Source organism: Galeopterus variegatus, unplaced genomic scaffold (assembly GCF_000696425.1).
Source record: "Galeopterus variegatus unplaced genomic scaffold, G_variegatus-3.0.2 Scaffold718, whole genome shotgun sequence".
Lineage (NCBI taxonomy): Eukaryota > Metazoa > Chordata > Mammalia > Dermoptera > Cynocephalidae > Galeopterus > Galeopterus variegatus.
The window spans coordinates 301,330-328,645 of record NW_007726829.1 but is presented as its reverse complement, the minus strand read 5'-3'; the positions used below and the strand labels follow the sequence as shown (position 1 = coordinate 328,645).

The 27,316-nt window shown below is 47.6% G+C and overlaps 1 protein-coding gene across 1 annotated transcript in view; it reads right to left on the bottom strand.

The window, feature by feature from the left end:
- Positions 1-629: 629 nt before the first annotated feature.
- The window catches only part of CCM2 (cerebral cavernous malformation 2), a 49,726-nt gene continuing 23,039 nt past the window's right edge, over positions 630-27,316 (bottom strand). The window contains exons 3-10 of the mRNA XM_008571781.1: positions 14,733-14,816; positions 14,092-14,275; positions 9,444-9,580; positions 8,274-8,409; positions 5,343-5,400; positions 4,517-4,655; positions 3,678-3,816; positions 630-1,283 (exon numbers count right to left, since the gene is read on the bottom strand). Coding sequence (XP_008570003.1) covers positions 1,003-1,283; positions 3,678-3,816; positions 4,517-4,655; positions 5,343-5,400; positions 8,274-8,409; positions 9,444-9,580; positions 14,092-14,275; positions 14,733-14,816 — 1,158 coding nt within the window. The 3' untranslated portion in view covers positions 630-1,002. The remainder of the gene's footprint in view (positions 1,284-3,677; positions 3,817-4,516; positions 4,656-5,342; positions 5,401-8,273; positions 8,410-9,443; positions 9,581-14,091; positions 14,276-14,732; positions 14,817-27,316) is intronic.

Below are 27,316 nucleotides of genomic sequence, written 5' to 3'. Positions count from 1 at the left end.
TAGAGGCCCAGGACATCCCAACCCCAGGTTACCTCCCCTCCCCTCTCCATATCCCAAGAAAAGGTCACTGGGGCCAGAAAGTCACAAGCCAGACAGGGACCAATAAGGCTTGGGGAGAACTCACTGGGAATGGGGAGGGGGAAGGAGATGAGACATGGGCTCAGGGGGAGGGGCAGAGGAGCACAAGGCCCCCATGGGCCTCTCTGAAGACCCTGACTTGGGGCTCCAAGACAAGGTCTCCAAGATGGTGCTTCTTATCTGGTGCAGGGTTTGCTCTTGAGGAAACCACCTGCAACACTGGGGGGTGGGGAGACCCTCAGGCAAGGGGCCAGAGGATGGCAGTGTCCATGGAGTTCTCAGGGCACAGGACAGAAAGACGAAGGCATCCTGATGCTCACATGCTACACACTGCCCCTGCCACCTGTGAGAGGCCCCACGACCACAAAGCAAAAGCCCAAACCATGTCCTTCCTGCAGCATGAGAGCCTGCTGCCTTCCCTGCCTCAGCCCCTGAGCCCACTGTGCCCAGCCTTGGGAACCACCGAGCAGACGTGGCCACAGGGACAGAGCCAGAGTGGACACCCCTCCTGGTACCCATGGCTTTCACCCAACTGGATCATAAACATGCTTGGCAACCAAAGATTAAATTATTCACATTGCAGTAAACTTTTTAAGGTCTCTGAGAGTTACAACAGGAACATCATGTGCAAAACTGACAGCTGTCCAGGGCCTGGGGGACAGGACGGCTCCCCCTGCCAGCTTGGCCTGGCCCTCCACAAATGGGAACATGGTGCAGGGCGTGGCACAGAGCCTCCTGCCCACTCCAGGGCAGATGTCGCTCGGTAGCTCCTTGTTCTTTCACAGTAGAGGACTTGGGCCACCTCTGCCTGGAGCCCCTCCCCAGCCCCCAACCAGTGGGAAGGGCTGACGTGCACGTCTAGGCACCTCCTCCAGGAAGGCCTGGGATGACCATGTGGAAGGTGTGGGTGCTCCCTGCTGCCTGTCATGCTGAGTCCTGGTCCATGCTGCAGCCCAGTGCCTCAATATCACTGCTGATGTCCGAGATCATACGGTCCCACTCGTCCCCCTCGGAAGGCACCGACCGGTCATCAGAGCTGCCTGCGGCCCTGTTCCCATTGGTGGTGGAAGTGGAGGTGGTGCTCAGGGCCCGCCGGTGCCGGCCAAAGCTGTCAGTGATGATGCCACGGCCATCCTTAACACCGATGGTCTCCAGAAAGTTCTCGAAGTGCTGGCTATCCTTCTCGGGGATGAAAGGCCTCAGACCTGCAGACACATGACACCAACACAGCAGCTCCAAATGGGCTCAGAGCCCCCGACAGGACCGCAGCTGTCCCTGGGCGCACAGCCCAAGAACTGATGCCACGCGAATCATGTCCAGCACTGTGTTTGAAAACATGCGCCCTGGGGTCAGTGGTGTGCATGGCTAAAACCCCAACTCTGACAAGTACCACCAGCCTGGACAGCTTACTGCCTCTGCCCCACCTGCCCTCCTCAACGTGGCCTCCTCTTGTTCTCTCTCAGTCCTCACAGAGCCCCCATGTTCCAGGAAAGAAAACTGAGGCTCAGAGCAGTCCTCGAAGCTGTCGCTGGCATCTAGCAACAAGGGTGCAATCCTCAGAGCCAGGCCTCACATCGAAGCCTGCTGTTTGCTGCTGTAGCCCAGCCCAAGGTAAGCACCCCAACTTGAAGACTCACTCCTATAGGGGAGCCCAGTGTCTCAAAACCTCTACTCCCCACTGCAGAAGGTGGACAGAGCCCCATGCTGGGGGAAGAGGAGGCAGGGGACTCAGGTCCCATGTGCAGAAGGGGTGGCATTTCTGGAGCCCCTGACACCCATTGTGCTGTGAAGGCCCTGCAGGGCTTTCAATGAAGGGAAGTGACCTGCCCAGGGCAAGAGCCAAGAGGTGGCTAAGGTGAGGCCTGAGGTGGAGGGATAGTCCACCCTGATGCAGGCCCCAAGTACTGGACCCCACTGCTCAGCTCTACTCCCACCTCCAGGGGACCAACCACTTCTGGAAAGGAGGCGCCTAGCTGAGAACAAGCCAATGGGGCGCTTGTCAGTCTCTGAGTAAAACAAAGGCATACTTCTGGCTGGAGGTCAGGGGCCTTGGACCCAAACCCTGGCTGGGACTGACCCAGGAGGCTGCAGGGTTGGCAAGAGTTCAGACTGGACTCCAGCAGGCCCGGCCTCCAGCTCTTCTTCCTCCCATAAGCAGGCAGCCCTTTCCAGGCTGGTACAAGGGTAACAGACAATTCTTCGGTTTGTTGGGGCCAGAGGCCCAGGGCCCAGAAATTCTCATTCAGCTACCACCAACTTGCAATGTTCTAAACATTAGCAGAGGGGAAAACCACAGCCACATCACTGTCCCCATGAGGTGTGGGGCTGATATCTGACTGCTAGGCAGACATTAAGGGGCTGAGGCCCAGCTGTCCGAGGCAGGCCATACAGACCACCTAGCCACCTGCACTCTGACCTAACTGCTGGGCTCCTTGGGGAGGTCTTGGCAAAGCCTGGTCCTTCCAGCTGAGAACGGGGTCTTCACCCTTCTGCCCAGCAACTCCTACACACTCACCAAAACCCACTCAAGCATCACCTCCTTGAAGAACCTCCCTGACTCCTCTCTAGCACTCTCCTCCTGAAATGTAGGGTTTTGTCCACTCCCAGGGGACCCTCTCCTGATCCCTGGCAGCAGGGCCCACCCAGCTCAGCTCAGGGTTGCACAGCCCGAGAACTGATACCATGTGAACAATGTCCACATCATGGTTGAAAACATGTGCCCTGGAGCCAGTGTGTGTGTGGCTAAAACCACCAGGCCCCGGGAAGCGCCCTTCCAATAGTCACAGCAGATGCCCTGGCCTCAGCTGCGCTCTAACAACTACCTCTGGTTCAAACATGCCGTTGTCAACAGAGCACACCCCCCACCTTCTTGAGGGTGCCATGTGGACCTTCCCAGGGGACCAGTCACCCTCCCGCTCACCGAGGAGCAGGAACTTGCGGCTGTCCCCGTAGAGCTGCCGCAGGTTGATGCAGAACTCGTGGATGGAGGCCCCATTGCGGTACTCATGCAGCAGCGCCGCGAACTGCTGGATCTCCTGCGAGGATAGCTTGGTGCGCAGCTGTGAGAGAGCAGAGCAGGCGCGGCTGGGCGTGGCAGACACCCGGAGCGCGGGCCAGCCACCTCTGGCTTCACATCTGCACCCGCTATGGGGTCAGAATGCCCACAAGGCGTCCCCATCCCATCAGGCCCATCCTGGGAGCCACCTGGAGGAGACCAAGGCTCCCAGGCAGATCCACTCTCCTGAGCTGGAACACTGGCTGCCTCCTGGGCATGGCAGGAGGAAGGGAGTGCCAGGCCGGCTCCCCAGATGTCCACACACTCCACACAAAGCAGCAGAGGATCCGCAAGCACTCAAATCAGCAGGGCAGGGGCGGGAAGCTAGTGACCTGGGCCCAGGGCCCATGCCGATGTCCTTGGGGCACACCCCACCTTCTTGAGGGTGCCATGTGGACCTTCCCAGGGGACCAGTTACCCTCCCGCTCACCGAGGAGCAGGAACTTGCGGCTGTCCCCGTAGAGCTGCCGCAGGTTGAACACCCCCCACCTTCTTGAGGGTGCCATGTGGACCTTCCCAGGGGACCAGTCACCCTCCCGCTCACCGAGGAGCAGGAACTTGCGGCTGTCCCCGTAGAGCTGCCGCAGGTTGATGCAGAACTCGTGGATGGAGGCCCCATTGCGGTACTCATGCAGCAGCGCCGCGAACTGCTGGATCTCCTGCGAGGATAGCTTGGTGCGCAGCTGTGAGAGAGCAGAGCAGGCGCGGCTGGGCGTGGCAGACACCCGGAGCGCGGGCCAGCCACCTCTGGCTTCACATCTGCACCCGCTATGGGGTCAGAATGCCCACAAGGCGTCCCCATCCCATCAGGCCCATCCTGGGAGCCACCTGGAGGAGACCAAGGCTCCCAGGCAGATCCACTCTCCTGAGCTGGAACACTGGCTGCCTCCTGGGCATGGCAGGAGGAAGGGAGTGCCAGGCCGGCTCCCCAGATGTCCACACACTCCACACAAAGCAGCAGAGGATCCGCAAGCACTCAAATCAGCAGGGCAGGGGCGGGAAGCTAGTGACCTGGGCCCAGGGCCCATGCCGATGTCCTTGGGGTGCAAACAACTGCACGGCAGACAGAGTTTTCAATGACAGCTGTGTTAAGACTGGGAGGGTGAGGGGAGGCACCCAGCATCACAAGAGCCACTGTTCCCACTTAAGATCCAGGCACTGGCTGGGGTCCAGCCCCAATGGCCACAGCACCCCACACCCCAGGCCCACTGAGTCCTCCCCCAAACTGTCCCCTGGGAAAAGGCAGATGATGTTAGCAAGAATGACCAGGTGTAAGTAGGGCATTCTGCTCACTTAAACCCACCCCAGTAGGAAGCCCACCCCCTACTGCTCCTCCTCCTTCTCAGGGCTCTTCCTTGTGCAGCCAGTGCCCCAGCTGCCTACCGTCAGCATGTAGTCCTGCAGCAGCTCGGTGGCGCTGGCACTCAGCTCGCTCTCACTGGCAGTCTTGCCATGGGGTGATGCCGGCATGCAGAAGGACAAGGGTGATAGACCACCTGCATCCACAGAGTCAGGGAAGGAGCTGCAAAGGAACATGGCATGTGGGCAGGCAGCTCCCTGACCCCCCACCCCACACCCTCCCCAGATGCCTAGTCAGTGCCAGGCGTGCACTGGTCCCCAACCTGAAACAGAGAAATGTCGATGACAATGACAAGATGACAATGAGAAGAGAGCTGGCCCAGTATGGGCTGGCACAGCCACCCAGTGGAGAGAGACCAGGCAGGTGACAGGAGAGCCGTCAGCTCAGCCTGGTCCTGGAACTACCCGGGGTGTGGCTTTCGGACAGGCTCTGAGTGAAGGGAAGGAGGACATGGGCCGAGGGGGTGGGCAGCATTGTGTGTATTGTGGGGGAAGGTGTGAAAGGCTGGGAGGGAGGCCAGGAGATAGACTGTTCAGGGAAGTGCCCGGAGCTGGAAGGCAGGGCAAGAAGGAAAGCCAGAAAGGAGAGAGAACATGGACTGAGCCACTATGGAGGGGACAGGGCTGGATGGCACAGAGCCCCCTCAGGCTTGGGCAGAGGAATATCACCATTCTATCCCATGTGCCTTTACAAGGCCTGGTGGGGAAGGTGGGGAAGGGAGGGAGGTGGACCTGGTGGGGATGGCAGGGAAGGCAGCGAAGGCAGGGAAGGCGGGGAGGGCGGGGATGGTGGGCTGAGGTGTTGGGCTGCATGCATGTTCAACCCCAGGGCTCTGGTGTGTGTACTCACAAAGTGCCGGCCTCTGCCTCATAGGCCTCCTTGATGTCCACTTTAGTGGAAGAATCATCTGTAAGGAAGATGCAGAAAACAAAGACAACTTTCAGGTACATGGGGGAGGAATTTCAAGTACCACCATCAAGCTTTAATTAAACACTCAGAAGACAGCTGGCTGCACTGCTACATTCACAGGAGCCGAGGCAGTGCTAGCCTTCAGTGACCTCCCAGTCCCTCGTCATCAAGCCGCCCATGCCCTAGAACTTGCTGTGTGCCCCCAGGCAGGCCTCTCCAGACTTGAGCTCACACTCACCCATCTGTCAAATGCACACCCTGCTGGGGGCTGGGCTATGGTCCATGGAAGACACACCCATGGCCCAAGATAACAAAAGCAGCCTTTGGAGGTGTCAACTACGTGCCAGGCAGAGCCTCAGGAGCTTTGTCTTCTTGAACCCAGGCACGTGTCATCTCTGTCCTCACTTGTAGAAGAGGAACTGAATCAGAGTCTATGCAGCCTAGCCCAGGTCACACAGCATAAGCCACAGTCAGAGCCGAGAGGTCTGACCCTCAGCTTGGACACAGCCAAAGCCCCGGGATTCCTGAGACCCTCCAACCAGCATAGGGTCTGGGAGAGAGCAGCTACTTGGGTGATACTCAATAAATGACATCAGGTCCATGTGACACAGACTGCAGTTTGCTATTCCCAACCTGAAGGGACATTTCAACAGTGGTATAGGCAGTGAGTGTAAGTTTTATGAGAAAGGCAGGTGAGTCTTGGGGAAAATATAAGACTTTAAATGGGAGCAGAAGGGAGAGAACGGGAGAAAAAAGGAACATTTCTGGCAGTGGGAACAAGGTGAGTATGGTGGGTGATTAATGCCCCCCAAAGAGGTCCACACCCTAATCCCCAGAACCTGTGACTATGTTACATTACATGGCAAAAGGGAATTAGACTTGCTAATCAGCCAACCTTAAAATAGGGGATGACCCTGGATTGTGTGGGTGGGCTCAGTGTGATCACAAGGGTCCTGATGTCTGGAGAGAGGTTGAGTCAGGGGAGTTGTGACCATGGAGGAGGGCAGAGATGCCACATGGCTGCCGTGAGGACAGAGGAGGACCCACGAGCCAAGGCATGCAGCTGCCTCCAGGAGCTGGGAGGGCAAGGATGGGTTCTCCCCCAGAGCCCCCAGAACTGTGAGAGAATGTATCTGTGCTGTTTAAGCTGCTACACTTTAGAGCTCTGTTAGGGCAGCAGTAGAGAACTAACACAGCAAGCAAAAGCCCCAAGGCAGAAATAAACAGAGTACACGTGCATGTGCACGATGTTCATGCGTGTATGTGTGCACACACGCATGTCTGTGTGATGTCCGTGTGCGCGCAAGCGCAGATCGCACGGTGAGGTCTCAGGAAAGGCTAGCAGGGAAGAAAGTCCACTCAAGAAGCCCCCAGTAGTGGTGTTACACTGTGGGCTAATTTTGTGAAAACTCATTCCACTATACACTTATGACTTGAGTACTTTTCAGTAAAAAAATGTATTAAAGAGAGCCGGCCCGGTGGCGCACTCTGTAGAGTGCAGCGCTTGGGAGCGCAGCGGCGCTCCCGCCGAGGGTTCAGATCCCATATAGAGACTGGTCCGCTCACTGGTTGAGCGCGGTGCGGGCGCAACACTGAGGGTTGCGATCCCGTTGCCGGTCGTGGTATGGGCGCGACACTGAGGGTTGCGATCCCGTTACCGGTCACGAAAAAAAAAAAAAAAGACAAAAAGGAAAAAAAAAAATGTATTAAAGAAAAAAAAGACCCGACTGGGAATTTTAATGCACAAGGGCCAAACCAATCACACTAAAATGGAATGTTTAACTACGGCTCAATAAAGCATCTCCTACTCATGCAGTATGTTACTCTGGACAATCTGTTGACCTCCAAGCCTCAACTTCCCCATCTCTAAAATGGGGAAGAGATTGGACCTACTTCACTGGGTGGTCAAGGACTAAATGAGACAGAGGAGCATTAGCACCTACAGCAGGAGGGAGGTGGCGCTGAGAGGCAGCCCTCACGATAGCCGGGCACTCGCTTCCTCAAAGCTTTGTAGACTCCCCGCCATCCATCCTCTTTGCTGAGATATGTGAATTACTAGGGAGAGGGAGAGGGCTGGGACTCACCTCCATAAACAGAGGAAACTGCATGCAACAAGCTGCACTGCTCGCAATATCTTTCTTTTTCTGCATCTGATTTACATAGACCATTAATCCTTAATCAACAATATGTTTGAAAAATAGATGCTCTCATGTTTAGAAGATTTAGCTCAAATGAGCTTATCTATAAAGGAGTGTTTTGTATGGACTAACAGTGTCCCGAAAATGCTCTCTGGCTAGCTTTTCTGGAACGTGCAGAAGGCAGTAGCTCCAAGCACTGTAGCCTTCGGGGTTCCTTCGGTTGTTCCCCAGCTACCACTGCCTGCCTTGGCTGGGGCAACCTGAGCAGCCCCCCAAGGGTCCGGCCACGGTCCTGGAAGGGGCCTTCACACTGAGAGCAGCCATGGTCTGGGTGCACTGAGAGGGAGGTTCCCCAGACCCACCCTCGGCCTCCCCGATTCTGGAACATGCCCCAGCACTGGGAGCCTTCTCCTGGCCCTGTCTTTGCTCTCAGTTAGGCGAAGTGACTTTAGCTTCATGTGGTTTCAGAAGAAGTGTTCAAGGTCTCCAAAGTGATACCAGAAAGCCACCAAGATGGCCTAGCATTTGTGCTGAAAACAACACCGAGGAGGGAGACAGACTAACATGGGCTAAGTGAAGTCTGGAAACAAGGGCCACAACATCACTGCAGGCCAACTGTTCCAGGTGTCACTCACAGCAGAACCTTCAGAGGAAGGGGAGGGGAGGACCCTGATGTGCCCCGTCTCCTGCTCCTGCTCCCCATTCTCCCACTGCCCACATTCACTCAACGTACCACTGTGCAGGGACAGATGGCGGGTGGGAGTGGAGGCCCCGTCAAATATAGCTCTGTCCAAAAAGTCGATGGTGGACTCCGTGTAAACAATCTGGAAGACCTGGCCGAGCAGGGAGCACAGCTCTTCTGCAGCAACCTGCAGTGGGAGGAGGACAGCAGCTGCTTTGGTCAGTCTGGCTGGGGGGCCAGGGACCATGCCTTTCTGGGTGGCTTCCAGGGCACATGGAATGTCTCAGATGCTCAATAAATATGAATGACGAGCAGACTCCATAATCAAATCTCCATCTTTCACTGCCCAAAGGGCTATCAAAAAGGAGACCCAGCTAAGTGCTCCAAGACTCTACCCAGGAATGGACTGTAGCCTAGGTGTGGCCTTGCAGGTGCACAGGGACCATCAGGGCACTGCCCCCTCTTACCATTAACCTGGCCCACCAACACTCTCACAACTCCTACCCCAACCTTGGGAAAGAGGGGAGAAGATATCATCAGCACCACAGCTATAAAACAGTTTTACAAAGTGTGATGTCTAAAGCAGGGGTTCTCAACTGGGGCAATTTTGCACCCCTGTTTAGGGGACATGTGGCAGTATATGGAGACATTTTCAGTTGTCACAAGGGGAGAGGCCAGGGATGCTGCTCAATACCCTGCAACACACAGGGTAGCCCCTGACAATGAAGAATTATCCGGCTAAAAATGTCAATAGCGCCAAGGCTGAGAAACGTGATTGGAGGATATTTAAGGTGGGCTGTCACTACTGTTCATTTCACAGATGGAAAAATTAAACGGAAAGGTGTTCAGTGACTTGCAGAGGCCCTGTCACTGTCGGGTGGCTGAGGGGAGCTCCAAAGCCAGACCCACAAACTCCTGGTTTTGGCTCTTCCACAGTTTCAGGGACCTGCAGGCACAATCCTTAACACAGGCAAGTCTGGGGTGTGGTCCCCACACAGGGGGCCACTGCCCACCTTTCAGCTTGAGGGGAGGGGGAGGTACCTTGAAGAGAAGAACCAAGAGCAAAAGCTCAGGAGCCTACCTCAGGAATGGGGTGGGGGGCTGGAGGGGGCCTGGGATGGGCCTGGGCGGGGCCAGATGGTGGGCGTGGCTACAGGTAGTGTCCAGCCATGGGTAGAGCTGTGATGGGCTAGGAATGGGGCAGGGCCAGGGAGGTCTCACCTTGCTCTCTGCAGCCAGGATGACCAGGCAGCAGGCCTCCACTGGCCCCACTGCACTCTCTGACAGGGAGCCTGCACTGAGGCCTCTGGAACTTTCCGCGCACAGACTCTGGCTGGGGGAGATGCCTGGGTCCTGGGCTGAGAAGGCAACACCATCTCAGGTTAGCACATGGGAAGGAGGGCATTCAAGGCACCAGCTGGGGCTGCATTTAAAACACTGCTCAGGAGCCTTCTACCTGGCTCAAGTGTCTGCCAAATGACCTGGGTGACCGGCCTGTACCAAGCACACCCTCTGGGCAGGGCCTCCCACCACCTCTTCCTTCCCCCACTTCTGTAAACCAGGTGGGAATAGGTGTGCCATGAGCTCCGGGGAACCAGAGCTGCGTGTCATCCCATGGAGGACTATACCACCCCACATGTGTCACCCCAGGTGACTGCCAAGCATCCTTGCTAAAGATGGCAGAGACACACAAGAACTGCTTTTAACTTATACAAAGGAAGGTCATTTCACTTGGTTCAAGTTAATATACAATAGACCATAAATGCAATCCTGAGAGTTATCCACCTCCAGGAGGTTTCTAGGTGTTCTGATCCAAGGCACTCCCTTCTTACAGATGGGTAAACTGAGGCACCGGGGGTGAAGGCCTGGGCCTGACAGTGCGTGAGTGGCAGAGTCCAGGTGCAGAGCTACACAGTTAGATCTGGTGCCCTTGTTCCTCACTCTTAGGTGTTCTGATCCAAGGCACTCCCTTCTTACAGATGGGTAAACTGAGGCACCGGGGGTGAAGGCCTGGGCCTGACAGTGCATGAGTGGCAGAGTCCAGGTGCAGAGCTACACAGTTAGATCTGGTGCCCTTGTTCCTCACTCTACCCACTTCCTCCCCAGGCAAACAAGGCTTTGGCCATACATGGGGTGATTCCAGGCTTGCCTGATGGCGGGAAGGAGCCCCGAGACCAGGAAGCAGGCTCTGAGAGCCAGCACAGTAGGTCAGACTAACCTGGGAGGACCTCAGGACTGGAAACAAAGCCTAGAGTGCCCCTGGTGCCAGGGTGTCAGAGAGAGAGGAAGGCAAGACCAGGCAGCTGCTGGGGAGATGAGGCCAGATGTGGGTGGGCGCATGTGCAGAGATGAGGGCTCCGTAAGGGCTACTCTGCAAACCCCACAATAGACTCCAAGGGCTGCACTTTCCCTACAGCAGCCACTGGCCACCGAGGTGGAAGCAGCCAGAGGTACTGAGCATGTGGAACGTGCCGAGTCCACGCTGAGATTTGCATGCATGCAAGCTGCACACGGGGCCCCAGAGCAGGCACAAAGGAAAGGTATGAAGCAGCTCAGTCATTTTTATACCAATTGTATGCTGACATGGTATTTCAGATAGAGCTAAATAAAATTTATTATGGAAACTAATCCCACTTGTTCCTATACCTTCTTAACATTTTGGATTGGCTCCCTGACCGTTCTCGTGGAAGCAGACGGACAGCTGTGAAGTCACGCCAGCCAGTGTGTGTCTCTGATAACACACTCCCACCTTCTATGAGTTGTGGCCACATGGGCCACCACAAGATGCCACTGCTTCAGATCTGCTGCCTGTCTCTCCTCCATTGCACAGAAAGTGCTTCAGCGGAGGCACAGGTGACCCTGCTTCAGCCCGCAACAACTCAAGTCACAATCCCCTGCACAACCCCTGCCACATGGACCCTCTTGCAGCCAAACCTGACCTCCAGCCTTCCCATCCTGTGCTGCCCCAAATGCTAGTGTCCTCTGGACCTGAAGAGTCATGTGGACGCGCCTGCACATGGTGGGCATGGAGCAGACGTTGGCTATTCATCTGGCCTCCTCTGTGCTGGGAACTCTGTGTTCATGATCCTAAACACAGCACACCTTACCTAAGAATGAGCCCCTACGTGAAAGAAATGTGAATAGATGGAGACACGTTGCTGCTCCTGCGCATCTGCTGAAATGCAGAAATGCACTCTCTCCCTTTAAATCAAAAGTTCCCTCTAAGACTTCAAGTGCTGTTTTTCATCTATTTTTGGAAAGTTTCTTCTGTGCACTTCTCTCTTTCTAAAAAAAACCTACTATCCATTTTCTTTAGCAATTTATTCTGATGACTAAAACTGAGAAACTGCCATGCAGCAAAAGAAACAAAGGGGAGAGCCCATCTCCCCTCCCCACCAGCTTAAAACACCTGCAGGAACCTGGTCAGAAGCTGGTCTTCCTTTGTTCTTGTCCTTATGGATGCCCCAGACCTAGGGCCTCCTGTAGGGACAAGGGTACAGACACAGGGGCGGGGGGTGGGGGTTACCACAGTCGGGCAGGGTGGCTAGGGTAGCTACAAAGCAAGCCTCCTAAAGCCAGATGGAATGGACACAAAGAACGATGACATTTTGTAATGATGAATACACTAATCATCCTGATTTGACCATCATATATCGTACACAGCTATTGACATTCAACTCCATACCCCACATATATGTATAATCAATTATGTTTCAATAGAAATAAATAAAAATAGTGGGGGGCACAGAGTATAATCACAATTTGTAGTAATGGGCATGCTGCCACTATGGATTTGGCCCTCACATCTTAGGCACAAGTCTTAACAGTTTGTTTTGTACCCCATGAATATTCATAAACAATAAAGAAAAGAAAAGAAAGAAAGAAAGAAAATATAGCCAGACGGAACCTTCAAGTCCAGCCCCACCATTTACCAACTGCGTGACCTTCGTCAGATTACTTAAGTTCTCTGCTCTCAGTCACTCCATCTGAAAAGTCGGAAGAAACGGAAGCCTCCTTATGGGTTTATTATAGAGACTGAATGAGATAATTCATGACAGATGCTTTGTACTAACTTGAACCATATTAAATCACCATTTTTACAGATTTTTAAGAATGGTTAAATGTTGGCAGTTTCATACTGTTCAACCTAATTTAATACCTGGCATGAAACATTGATGGTGTTCACTGAACACCATGCAGGGAAACAAGAAACGAGCGGAGAACAAATGGGACCCCACCCAGATGTGTGCGGTGATAGTGCACAGGGTGTGTGCATGTGCGAGAGTGCACGTGTTCATGTGAGCGTGAGTGCAAGTGTGTGTGAATGAGTGCGAGTGTGTATGAGTATGAGTGTACGTGTGTGAGCATGAATACGAGCGTGCATGTGAGCGTGAGTGCAAGTGTATGTGTGAGCATGAGTATGAGCATGTGTAAGTGTACGTGTGAGCGTGAGAGCGAGCATGTGTAAGCGTGAGTACAAGCGCGTGAGCATGTGTATGTGTGTATGTACATGTGCATGTGAGCGTGCATGTGTGAACATGTGAGTGCGAGTGTGAGTGCAAGCATACGTGTGTGAGCATGTGTGAGAGTTTGTGTGTGTGCACGTGTGACTGTGACTGAGTCCATGTGTGTGCGTGGACATGTGGTGGTGTGTGTACTGGGGAGGGTGTGGGTGGGTTCAGCTATGGCTACAGAGAAGACAGGGAGAAGGGCTGTACTTCCAGCAGCCACTCCCATAAGCCCCTCCACAGTCACCTCTGTGGTTTGTGACCGCAGCAATTCCCCGACCAGATCCACAGGTTGGTGACTTTCTGTGGACAGTTCCTGAGAGCTCAGCCCCGCTGGTGACATCATGGCTGAAGGTATCAATAACGAGAAGGCTCAACAGATTCCCAGTGAGCTACCAACCTCAAGTGGAAAAACTACGTTCACTCCTTGCTCCCTAAAGCATGGCGTGACACCCAGGCAGATGCACTCGGACCCCTTTCACCCTGCCACCAGCCCTCTGGAAATGAAGGCCTTCAAGATCACCGCAGCTGAGGGCCGGCCCATGGCTCACTTGGGAGAGTGTGGTGCTGACAACACCAAGTCATGGGTTAAGATCCCCTTACCGGTCATCTTTTAATAAAAAAAAAAGATCAACTCAGTTGCCAGCCAGGATAAACTCAGCGAGACCAGGACAGTGTCCCCACTGCAATGCAGCCTCAAAACTCACAACCAAGATGGAAGGCCATGGTGTCTGCCCTCACATCTCGGCAGCCTGAATGCCAGGCTGAGGCCTCCAGAAGCACTGGCATTCAGCAAGGCACTTGTGGTACTCATCGACAGGTTAAGGGAGTGATTTGAAAAGAATGTTCTGCACAATTCTGCCCTAACATGAAGAGAGCTGACTGCAAGGACACACTCAGCATGGCCTCGTAGACCAAGCGCTCCTGGTTGCCTGGACCTTGTCTTTGCTGTCCTGGTTCTGAGAATGCTGTGCAGGGCTCAAAATGTCAGCCAAGCTGAAGTGACGTCCCTCCCTGAGCCTTCTCTCCGGGGCTCTGCCACACCTGGGCTGTGGAGGTGACTCCAGTGTAACCAGAGGGAGACCCCAGAGGGCCTGCGGGGCAGAGGGACAAGACACCAACTCTTCTGACACCAGTCCCAAATACTGGATCCTTCATCAAGTCCCCAACAGCTCTGAGTGTCAGATCCCCGGGGTCATGGCAGCTGACCTCAGAGGTAGGAGGGCCAATTCTCAGTCAGGACAAGTATCGGCACCTGACACACAGCTGCAGAAACAGTCTCCAGAGCTTCATGAAATTAATTCATGGATGTTCTCCATAGGACACGGACCCTCCCAGCTCCCAGCCTCCCATGTTTATACCTGTCTTCAGGACCACCAGGTGTGCGGCATCATCCCGGACATAGGAGACAGCAGCAATGTCATGGATGGGCACCCTGAGGATGATGTCTTCCCCGTCCCTCCAGGCCAGCTTGACGTTGTAGGCAGACAGGCTGAGCACAGCATCGTGCTCCTGGGTCAAGTGTCCGGGAAGCTGGTGCGCTCTCTGGAAGAAAGCACAGGGCATCCGAAATGCCAGACCCAGCTGTGGGCCAGCAATGGGCTCTTCTCCTGGCAGCACCGAGCTGTCCCATGTCACACACATGACCAGTGCTGACTGAAAAAGGTCAGCATTGTTCCCCATAGCACAGTGGTGCTTACTCCAGGGCCACCAACGCACTCAAGCCACCTGGGGGGTTCTTCCAGAACAGTCTTTAGATTCAGACAAACAGCATGTAGTTCGAAGTATCTTGAAAGTATAAATTTTGGCAATACCCCCAAACCACGTGGAGCAAATCTGGAGAATGAAGTTAATGTTCAGACTGAGGAACCATCTTTATGGCCAAGAGCCAAGGGCACCCGCAATGTGATGGAACTGGGTCATCCCTTGGGGCCATGAGGAAGCGGACCAAGGGCTGCTGCAGGCCAAGGAGCAGGGTACGGGGTTAAGGGGATCAGGTTACCTTTGCACTGTCTATGAAGTGCAGGATTTCAGTCCTACTGGAGGGGTTCAGGTATCCTGGTATGGACGTTAGTTGACCTAAATACTGAAAAAAAGTGAAGGAGAGAAGCACCATGAGAGAAGGAAAGAGCCAACACCACCACTGCTGCCCAGAGAGCACAGACCCGGGTCTCGCTCACATCTCTGCCAGCTCAAGCGGAGCCTGACTCCGGGGAGTGCATCCTGAATTCCTTCAAAAAACTCTACTGGCTGAGGACACCCCACTTTCCTACTGCACTCAAGGTCATCACCAAAAGTCCTGCAAAGGGTATCTCCCAACTAGCTGTAGTAGAATCTGGGTTCTAAAACAGTCATGGCTGGTGCCTCCTGGTCACTGCCGGGGGTGCTGAAAGCTATAGCACCATGCACAACCCAACCCAAGGTCAACTCAGCTGAGACATAAGCACAAGTAGACAAACGAAGTATTATGTTTTGAATGTGTCCCCAAACTCACATGTTGGAAATTTAATCCCCAAAGCAACAGTGTTGAATTGGGACTTGAAGAGGTGATTAGGTCATGAGGGCTCTGCCCTCGTGAATGGATTAGTGTCATTAACTCAGGAGTGGGTTAGTTATCCCGGTAGTGGGCTCCTTATAAAAGGATGAGTTCAGCCCCCTCTAGAGACTAGGACATGAAGTAACAGGTTTCCTTTGTAAAACGTGGCCATGAGGCACGTGGCTCAGCACACCACCTCCACGACGAAGGGCCTCGGAGTGAGGAAGGCTGTGAGGAGTAGCATCATGTCTGCTGGGTTTGTGTCTGCATCTCACCAACTAATGCAATGTGGTTGAGGTGGTTTTTTTGTTTTTTTTTAAAATGGGTTACTGATTTCTTCCCAAGAACAGACTTCCTGTACTCAACATTTCTCACTTGTTCATTAACTCTCATATTTCTCTATTACAAAGGGATAAAGTAGGACATTTCCAGTCTGGCACGTAGGAGTCATCACTCCCATCCTCACAAGAAGAAAGCTGACAAACTGAAAATCAGTGACTGCTCTTAGATCCATCAGATAAGTGAGGTCACAGGGCAGCCCACGGCCCTCAAGTCTGGAGAGACAGATAGGTGGATGCTGAGAATCACAGCTCACCAGGGGCAGAGACCCTGGAACTGAAATTGGTAGTGGCAGAAGGGAGAACTGCCATGCTGGAGCCTGAACCAGACAAGCTTGAGATAGAAACTCCCGGGGGCTCATCATGGGGGCCCATCATGGGGACCCATGCTGGCTGAGTTTTACCTCCAGGAATCCTTCCAAGTTCTGAGGGTGAAGACAGGAGAAACATTCCCTCGTGCTTCTGCCATAGCTTTCATCTCCCCTAGCAGTGACCAGGAAACACCACTTAAAAATATGACCAGAGCATTCTGTTCTCCTTAACAAAGGCCTACCTCAAAGAAAACTATTCTCCAAGCACCTAAACCACCTAGGGAAAGGGAAATACCCAACTCCTGCCCTCTCTAGCCTTTCGGTCTCTCCTAAGGGGGAGAAAACAAAACGAAACTGAGCAGCACTTGTGAAGGTCAAAGCCCAGGAGCACAGGCCACTGAAGCACTGAGACCCAACCACAGGACCATGGAACACTTGCCCTCCCCCTCCCCCCACATCAGTAGGGCTCCTATATCCACAACAACAGGGGATTGCAACAGAAAGAACTGCAGGAAACCCCCAAACAACAGAGGAAACAAAAACAAGGGCACCAGAGGAAACTTCAGCCCCTGACACCTACAGCTACAGCAAACAGTAAACACACTCCAAAGTCCTAGCCAGAAATACAACCTCACACTATGGCCTTTTTACCTCACATCTAACTTTCCTTTTACCTGATACATCAAGTCCAGCTTTTAACAACAAATTACAAGGCACAATAAAAAGCAAAAAAAGAAACAGTTTGAAGAGATACAGTAAGCACCATAATCAGACTCAGATATAGCAGAAAGTCTTGTCTTGTTTTGTTTTATTTTGCAACTGGCCGGTACAGGGATCTGAACCTGTGACCTTAAAATTATAAGGCTGTACTCTAACCAACTGAGCTAACTGGCAGCCGGCAGAGATTTTGAAATTATGAGACTGGAAATTTAAAACAAGTATGATTAATATGCTAAGGACTCAATAGAAGAAGTGGACATCAAGCAAAAACAGATGGGAAATGTAAACAGAGAGATGGAAATTCTAAGAAAGGATCAATAGGAAATGCTAGAAGTAAAAAGCACTAACAAAAATGAAGAATGCCTTCAATGGGCTCATTGTTAGACTGGACAGGGCTGGGGAAGGAATCTCCAAGCTTGGGAATATGACAACAGAAACTTGCAAAACTGAAATGCAAAGAGGAAAAAATGAAAGAAACTGAATTATCTAAGGCCTGTGGGACAATTACAATAGGTGGAACATGTGTGTAATTGAGATACCAGGAGAAGAAAGAGAGAAAGGAACAGAAAAAATATTTGAAGTAATGATGGCTGAGAATTTCCTCAAATTAATGTCAGCCACCAACACACAGATCCAGGAAGGTCAAAGAACACCAAACAAGATAAAAAGCAAAAAAATCTATACCTAGACATATCATATTCAAACTGCAGAAAACCAAAGACAAAGACAAAATAATAAAAGCCATGGGAGGGGACAACACCCAACGTATAAGAGGCATAAGTAAGAATGACATCGGACTTCTCTTCAGAAACCATGCAGGCAAGAAGAGCAAGAAGTGAAATAGTGAAAGAGTTGAAAGAAAAAAATGCCAACTTATGATTCTAATATCCAGTAAAATTATCCTTCAAAAGTGAAGGAGAAATGAAGATTTTCTCAGATGAACAAAAATTGAGAGATTTCATAGGTACCTGGCAAGAAATGTTAAAAAGAACCTCTTCAAAGAGAATGAAAGTGATTTGGTTAGAAACTCTGATCTATATAAACATTATAAGGGATGTGAGGGAAGAATTGAGAATGTTCAGTTATGAGGTACTTGCACTACCCACGAAGCAGTACAGCATTATGTGAAAGTAGATATAAATTAGTTGTAAATGTATATTGCAAACCCTAGGGCACCTAAATAAATTTTTTACAAGAAGTATAATTGACAATGATAAGAGAGGAAAAAAATGCAATCATATTAAAGGCTCAAATAAATCCAGAGAAAGCAGGGTTGGCTGGTTATTTCAGTTGGTTAGAGCACAATGCTGAAAACACTGCGGTTGGAAGTTTGGATCGCTATACCAACCATCAAAAAATAAAAATTTAAAAAGACAAAAAAAAAAAAAAGAGAGAGAGAGAGAAAGTGGACAAAGGGGAAGACAAAATGCAAAAAGAAACAAAGAACTAGGACAATGAATAGAAGATAATTATAAATATGGTAAATATGAATCCAGCTATATCAATAATTACTTTAAACATGAGTGGTCTAAACACATACACCAATTTAAAAAGACTGTCAGACTGGAATAAAAAAAAATCAATACCCAACTATATGTTGCCTACAGAAAAACTAGTTTTAAAGATACATACAGATTGGGCCGGCCCTGTGGCGCACTGGATAGTGCGCCGCTTGGGAGCGCAGTGGCGCTCCCACCGAGGGTTCGGATCCCATGTGGAGACCGGTTCCCGCTCACTGGCTGAGCGCGGTGCGGGCGCAACACCGAGGGTTGCGATCCCATTGCCGGTCCCTGGTATGGGCGTGACACCGAGGGTTGCAATCCCGTTACCGGTCAGTAAAAAAGACAAAAAAGAAGGAAAAAAAAAAAAAGAAAGTGTTTTGGTCACTTACAGAATTTCTACGAGACATGGAGAAAGAGGTTTGGAAAATTTTCCAGCATTTTCCCATCTGGATCATTGATGAGATGCTTGGATTAAATAAATAAAGATACATACAGATTAAAAGTAAGGGGACAGAGGAAAATACATCACATTAACACTAATCATAAGAAAGATGGAGTAGCTATATTAATTTCAGATAAAACAGACTTCAGAGCAAGAAAATTAGGAATAAAGAATTACTAATGATAAAGTAGTCAATTCTCCAAGAAGACATAACAATACTAAATATGAACACACCTAACAACAGAGCATCAAAATATGTGAGGCAAAAACTGATGGAACTGCAAAGAGAGACAGACAAATCTACCATTATAGTTGGAAGCTCCAACGCTCCTGTACGACAAATGGACAGATCCAGCAGGCAGAAAATCAAGGACATAGTTGAACTCAACAGCACCATCAATCAACTGGATCTAATGGGCATCTATTGACAACTTCATCCAATTGCAGCAGAATATACATTCTTCTCAAGCTCACATGAAACATTCACCAAGAGAGACCACATTTCAGGCCTGAACACTCCTGAACAAAGTTAAGAGAAAAGAAATCATACAATGTCTGCTCCTCAGACCACATTGGAATTCCTTGAAAGATATAATGTACCAAAACTCACATCAAGAGAAAGATGAACTAAATAGACTAGGGAACTATTAAATAAATTCAATCAGTAATTAATAACCTTCCATAACAGAAGACACCAGGCCCAGATGGGCTCACTAACGAATTCCACCAAACATTGCAGTGAGAAATTTTGCCAATTATCTGCAGTCTCTTCCAGAAAATAGAAACAGAGAAAACACTTCCTAACCAATTCTTTGAGGCCCGCATTACCATAGCGTCAAAACTAGTCAAGGACATTACAAGAAAGGAAAACTATAGACCAATGTCTTTCATGAACATAGATGCAAAAGTTCTAAACAAAATATTAGTAAATAAAATCCACAACGTATAAAAAAAATTACATAATATAACCAAGTAAGATTTATCCCAAGTGTGCAAGGCTGATTCATTATTCAAAAATCAATTAATGTACTCGACCATATCAACAGGCTAAAGAAGAAAAAAATCACAGGGTCATATCAACAGATCCAGAAAAAGCATCTGGCAAAATCTAACACCCATTCACGACAAAAACACTCTGCAAACTAGGAATACAGAGACTTACTGAACTCAATAAAGAACATCTGCAAAAAACCTGCAGCAAACACTTCTAGTAAGAAACTAGATCCTTCTTCCCTAAGATCAGGAACAAGGCAAGGATGCCCCCTCTCACCACGATAATTTAACATCATAATGGAAGTCTTAGCTAATGTGATGAGACAAGAGAAGGAAATAAAAGGTATGCAGATTGGGAAGAAAGAAATAAAACTGTCCTTGTTTGAAGATGACCTTTCTGGCCAAGGAGATAAGCAGGGAGGTTACTCTGGGGATTTCCAGATCTACACAGTTAATCATGGCAACATGAACCAGTCTACCTAGTGCTGTATGATGTGACCCTCACACCAGATGGAAGAGGAAGCAGAGAGAAGAGGAACTGGCTGAAGCACATTCAGGGTGCACTAGCAAAAATAAGTTTTGTTTGGGCTTAGTCAGATGAGCAACCTAAACTTCAGAAAAGCCACTTTCAAAAACTGTCAGTGTGTGCTGGACAGCTTCATAGGGAAATGCACATTTATTCTGAAAAGTTTTATTTTATTTATTTTTTTTATTTTAACTTCTCAATATACATTGTAGTCACTTTTCATGATCCTTTACCTGTTCCTTTTCCCCCTCCCTCTCTCCCCTCTCCCCTACATCATATCTGTTCACTTGTCTTAAAAAGTTCAAGGAATTGTTGTGTCTTCTTCCCCCACCCACCCTTTGTTTATTTATTTTTAACTCCTACACAGTAAGTGAGAACATGTGGTATTTCTCTTTCTGTGCCTGACTTGTTTCACTTAATATAATTTTCTCTAAGTCCATCCATGTTGTTGTGAATGGTAGTATTTCATTCTTTTTTACAGCAGAGTAGAATTCCATTGTGTAGATATACCACGGTTTCCTTATCCACTCACCTGATGATGGACATTTGGGCTGGTTCCAACTCTTGGCTATTGTAAATAGTGCTGCAATAAACATGGGAGTACAGGTATCCCTTCGGCATGTTGATTCCCATTCATCTGAGTATATTCCTATTAGTGGAGTAGCTGGGTCATATGGTAGATCTATCTGTAATTGTTTGAGGAACCTCCATACCATTTTCCATAAAGGCTGCACCATTTTGCAGCCCCACCAACAATGTATGAGAGTTCCTTTTTCTCTGCAACCTCTCCAGCACTTATCATTCTCAGTCTTTTGGATATTAGCTATCCTAACTGGGGTGAGATGATATCTCAAAGGGGTCTTGATTTGCATTTCCCGGATGCTGAGTGATGTTGAGCATTTTCTCATGTGTCTGTTCGCCATTCATATATCTTCCTTTGAGAAATGCCTATTCAGCTCTTTTGCCCATTGTTTAATTGGGTTATCTGGTTTTTTGCTGTAAAGTTGTTTGAGTTCCTTTTATATTCTGGATATTAATGGTTTGTCTGATGTATATTTTGCAAATATTTTCTACCACTATTGGTGTCTTTTCACTCTGTTGATTGTTTCTATTGCTTTGCAGAAGCTTTTTAGTTTGATATAATCCATTTGTTTATTTCATCTTTAGTTGCCTGTGTTTTGGGGGTCCTATTCATGAAGTCTGTACCCACTCCTACTTCCTGGAGTGTTTCCCTTATGTTTTCTTTAAGGAGTTTTATTGTTTCAGGATGTATATTTAATTTTTTAATCCATTTTGAATTGATTTTGGTATAGGGTTAGAGGTACAGGTCTAGTTTCATTCTCCTACATATGAATATCCTGTTTTCCTAGCAGGATTTGTTGAAGAGGCAGTCTCTTCCCCAGTGTGTGGACTTGCTGCCTTTGTCAAAGATCAGATGGTTATAGCTGTATGGGTTAATTTCTGGGTTCCCTATTCTATTCCATTGATCCATGTGTCTCTTTGTATGCCAGTACCATGCTGTTTTGGTTATTATAGCTTTGTAATATAAAGTCAGGTAGTGTTATGCCTCCAGCTTTTTTTTGTTTGTTTTTTCTTGTCAGAATTGCTTTGGCTATGCATGGTCTTTTGTTATTCCATATAAATGTCTGGATAGTTTTTTCCATTTCTGAGAAAAAATGTCATTGGAATTTTGATGGGGATTGCATTGAATCTGTACCTCATTTTGGATAATATAGACATTTTCACAATGTTAATTCTACCAATCCAAGAGCATGGGATATCTTTCCATCTTCTTGTGTTCTCTTTAATTTCTCTCAACAGTGGTTTGTAGTTCTCTTGTAGAGATTCTTCACATCCTTGGTTAACTTTATTCCTAAGTATTTTATTTTTTTGGTGGCTACTGTAAATGGGCTAGCTTTTTTTATTTCTTTTTCTGCATGTTCACTGCTGGAGTATAGAAATGCTACTGATTTTTGTGTGTTGATTTTGTATCCTGCAACTTTACTGAAATCATTTATCAACTCTAGGAGATTTTTTTTTTTGTAGAGGCTTTAGGCTGTTCAATGTATAGGATCACATCATACACAAACAGGGACAGTGTGACTTCATCTTTTCCGATCTGGATGCCCTTTATTTCCTTCTCTTCTCTGATTGCTCTGGCTAGTACTTCCAACACTATGTTGATCAGTAGTGGTGAGAGCAGGCATCCTTGTCTAGTTCCTGTTCTTATGAGGCAAACATCACCCTGATACCAAAACCAAACATAGACACATCAAAAATAGAAAACTACAGACCAATGTCCTTGAAAATGGCCTCTATTTCAATCTTTTGGAACAGTTTGTAAAGAACATTTCCATTCAGAATGATATTGGCAGTGGGCTTATCATATACGGCTTTAATTGTGTTGAGATACTTTCGGTCTATACCTAACTTGTAAAGAGTCTATCATGAAACAATGTTGAATTTTGTCAAATGCTTTTTCAGCATCTATAGAGATGATCATATGGTTTTTCTCTTTGCTTTTATTAATGTGGTGTATCACATTTATTGATTTGTGTATGTTGAACCAACCTTGCATCCCTGGGATGAATCCTGCTTGATCACGGTGTGTAATTTTCTGTATGTGTTGTTGTATTCTGTTAGCTAGTATTTTGTTGAGGATTTCTGCATGTATATTCATCAAGGACATTGGCCTGTAGTTTTCTATTTTTGATGTACCTTTGTCTGGTTTTGGTATCAGGGTGATGTTTGTCTCATAGAATGAGTTTGGAAGAAGGGCTTCTATTTCAAGCTTTTGGAACAGTTTGTAGAGAACTGGTATCATTTCCTCTTTGAAGGTTTGGTAGAACTCCACAGTGAACCCATTCGGTCCTGGTCTTTTCTTTGTTGGGAGCCTTCTGATAATAGCTTCAATCTCTTTTATTGTTATTGGTCTGTTCAGATTTTCTATATCTTCTTGCCTCCGTTTTGGTAGTTTGTATGTATCCAGAAATTTATCCATTTCCTCCAGATTTTCAAATTTGCTGTCATATAGATGTTTATAGTAATCTCTAATGATTTCTTGTATTTCTAAGGTGTCAATTGTAATATCACCTTTTTTATTTCTAATTTTTGTTATTTGGATCTTTGCTCTTTTTTTCTTAGCTGGCTTTGCTAAAGGTTTATCGATTTTATTTATCTTTTCAAAAAACCAACTTTTTGTTTCATTGATCTTTTGTATTGATTTTTGGGTTTCAATTTCATTTAGTTCTGCTCTCATCTTAATTATTTCTTTCTGTCTACTAGCTTTGGGCTTGGATTGTTCTTGTTTTTCTAGATCTTTAAGGTGAAGCATTAGGTTGTTTATTTGCCATCTTTCCATTCTTCTGAAGTAATCATTTAATGCAATAAATTTCCTCCTTAGTACTGCTTTTGCAGTGTCCCACAGGTTTTGGTATGATGTGTCATTATTTTCATTAGTTTCAAGAAATTTTTTGATTTCCTGCTTAATTTCTTCTTGGACCCATACATCATTAAGTAGACTGTTGTTTAATCTCCATGTGTTTGTACAGTTTTCAGAGTTTCATTTGTTATTGTTTTCTGATTTAAATCCATTGTGATCTGAAAAAGTACATGGGAAAATTCCAATTGCTTTGAATTTGTTGAGACTTGATTTGTGACTTAACACGTGATCTATCCTGGAGAATGTTCCATGTACTGATGAGAGGAATGAATATTCTGAGGTTGTTGGGTGGACTGTTCTGTAGATATCTGCCAAGTCCAAACGGTCTAAAGTGTTGTTTAGATCTTGTGTTTCTCTATTGATTTTTTGCATAAGTGATCTATCCAATGTTGAGAGTGGGGTGTTCAGGTCCCCTGCTATTATGGTGTTAGTGTCTATCTCCTTCTTTAGATCTAATAGTGTTTGCTTTGTAAATCTGGCTGCTCTGACACTCGGTGCGTATATATTTATGATCGTTATGTCTTCTTGATGGATAGATCCTTTTACCTTTATATAGTGTCCTTCTTAATCTCTTTTTATGGTTTTTCCTTTAAAGTCTATTTTATCTGATATGAGAATAGCTATTCCAGCTCGTTTTTCATTTCTATTTGCATGATACATCTTTTTCCATCCTTTCACTCTTAGTTTATGTGTCTTTACAGGTCAGGTGAGTCTCCTGAAGACAGCAAATTGTTGGGTCTATCTTTTTAATCTAGTCAGTCTGTGTTTTTTGAGTGGGGAATTTAATCCCTTTACATTTAGAGTTATTATCAAAAGGTGTTGACTTACTCCTAGCATATTCCTGATTTTTGTTTAGATGTCTTAGGTACTTTTTGTTCCTTTCTTCCTAATTTTCTGTCTGTCTTCTGTATTTGTTGGTTTCTTGGGGTAGTAAACTGTTTTTTCTTTATTGTTAGCATTTTTGTTTTGCTGGTAGGTTTTGTTCTTTCTTGAGTATTCATGGCGGTGATGGATGTTTATGAGGTATCAAACCCAGTACTTCCTTGAGAATTTCTTGTAAGGCTGGTTGTGTAGTACTGAACTCCTGCAGTTTTTGTTGTCTGAGAAATATACTATTTGTCCTTCATTTCAGAAGGATAGCCTTGCTGGGTAAAGTATTCTTGGCTGGCAATTTTTGTCCTTTAGTATTTTGAATATATCATCCCATTCTTTTCTGGCTTTTAGGGTTTCTGATGAAACGTCTGATGTTATTCTGATTGGGGTTACCTTACAGGTGACTTGCCACTTCTCTCTTGCAGCTTTTAAGATTCTCTCTTTGTCTTTGAGTTTTGCCAGTTTGACTATCACATGTCTTGGAGAGGAGCTTTTTGGGTTGAATATGTTAGGGGATCTTTGGGCCTCTTGAATCTGGAGATCTGTGACTTTCCCTATACCTGGGAAGTTTTCTGCTGTTATTTCACTGAATATGTTTTCAATGCCATTTCCTGTTTTCTCCCCTTCTGGGATACCCATGATTCGGATATTTGAGCACTTAAGGTTGTCTGTTATCTCTCTTTTTTCTTTTCTCTGGTCTGCCTGCATTAATTCAAACAGCCTGTCTTCAAGGTCAGAAATTCTCTCTTCTGCTTCTTCTAGCTTGCAGGTTAGACTCTCTTGTATTTTTTATTTCGTTGAATAAATCCTTCAGCTCCACAAGCTCCGCTACATTCTTTTTCAAGGCATGATTTCCTTGTACATTTCTTCTTTCAGATCCTGTATACTTTTTCTCATTTCATTGTGTTGTCTGAGTTTTCTTGTATCTCATTTAGTTTCCTTAGAATTGTTGCTTCTTTCAGATCCTGTATACTTTTTCTCATTTCATTGTGTTGTCTGAGTTTTCTTGTATCTCATTTAGTTTCCTTAGAATTGTTGCTCTAAATTCCTTGTTAGTCATTTCAAAGACTTCCTGTTCTATAGGCTCTAGAGTTTGAAAGTTATTGTTTTCCTTTGGTGGTGATGTACTTTCTTGATTTTTCATATTTCTGTTATTTTTCCTTTGGTGTTCTGTCATTGTAGCAGGGGGTATGACAGTCTACTCATTTCAACCTGATGTCTGGCTTGGATCCTGCAGGGACTGCCAATTCTGTGCAGCAGGAACTAGCTCAGGCTGGGTGTTCCATGACACCTGTCTTTTCCAGCACGGCTGTCTCAGGATGTGTGGGCCCCAAGTTTCTTAAGACTCTCTAAGTGGCAGGGACCAACCTGAGCTGAGGGTCCCACAGCACCTGACTTTTCTGGCACGGCTGTCTCGGAGTGTATGGCCCCTGAGGCTCTAAGTCTCTCTAAGCAGTGAGGACCGACCTGGGCTGGAGGTCCCACAGCGCCTGCCTTTTCCAGTGTGGCTGTCTCAGGGCATGTGGACCCCAAGGCTCTCAGGCCTCTCTGGGCAGCAGACACTGGCCTGGACTGGGGTCCCATGGCATGCGGCTCTTGCCTGTTCTGGTACAGATCTCACGTCTCCTGTTGTTGCTTTTTAATAGTTGCAAGTTGGTCACTTTGTGAGAGCGAGCAACACTAGGAACCGTCCACTCCACCATCTTGACCAGAAGTCCCTTATTCTGAAAAGTTTTAGATTTCATCATCTCATGAGGTGAAGGCAGAGGGAGTAAAACAAAAGCGTGTATTGGTCTCCCTAATTTCTACAGGGCTGAAAATCCCCCTTTGACAATTAGAGCAGTTTAAGAATAAATTAAGTAGCACATCTATCTACTGGCTTATACTTTGCCTGGCATCAATGAACATTCTGGAATGTTTCCACCGATTGTGCATCAAAAGACACAATCAAGACTGAAAAGACAACCCACAGAATGAAAGAAAATATTTGCTATCATATATCTGATAAGGTGTTAATATACAGAATAGATAAAGAACTCCTACAATGCAACAATAAAAAAACCTGATTTAAAAAATGAGTAAATGTCTTCAACAGACATTTTCCCAAAGAAGATATACAGGTGGCCAATAAGCACATGAAAAGATTCTCAGCATCACTAGTCATTATAGAAATGCACATGAAACCACAGTGGGATACCACTTCACAACCAATAGGATGGCTATTTAAAAGGGGGGTAGGTGGGGCTGGCCGGTTAGCTCAGTTGGTTAGAGTGTGGTATTGAAACACCAGGGTCAAGGGTTCAGATCCCTGTACTCACCAGCCACAAAAACAAAAAAAGGAAAATAACAAGTGTTGGTGAGGAGGTGGAGAAACTGGAACCCTTATACACTGCTGGTGGCAATGTAAAATGGTGTAGCTATTGTGTTAAACGGTATTGTGGTTCCTCAAAATATTAGAATTAGCAAATGATCCAGCAATTCCACTTCTGGGTATACAAAAGAATTGAAAGCAGGAACTTGAAAAGATATTTGTAAATTCATGTTGACAGAAGCATAATTCACTATCGACAAAAGGTAGAAACCACCCAAATGTTTATCACCATGGATAAACAAAATGTGGTCTATACATACAATGGAATACTATTCAAACTTAAAAAAGGAAGAAAATTCTGGGCCGGCCTGGTGGCGCACTGCTGTAGTGCGCCGCTTGGGAAGCGCAGTGGCGCTCCCGCCGAGGGTTCGGATCCCACATACAGACCGGCCACTCACTGGCTGAGCGAGGTGCGGGAGCAACACCGAGGGTTGCGATCCCGTGGCCGGTCCCGGTCCAGTACGGGCGCGACACTGAGGGTTGCAATCCGTTGCCGGTCACGAAAAAAAAAAAAAAAAAAAAAAAAAAAAAA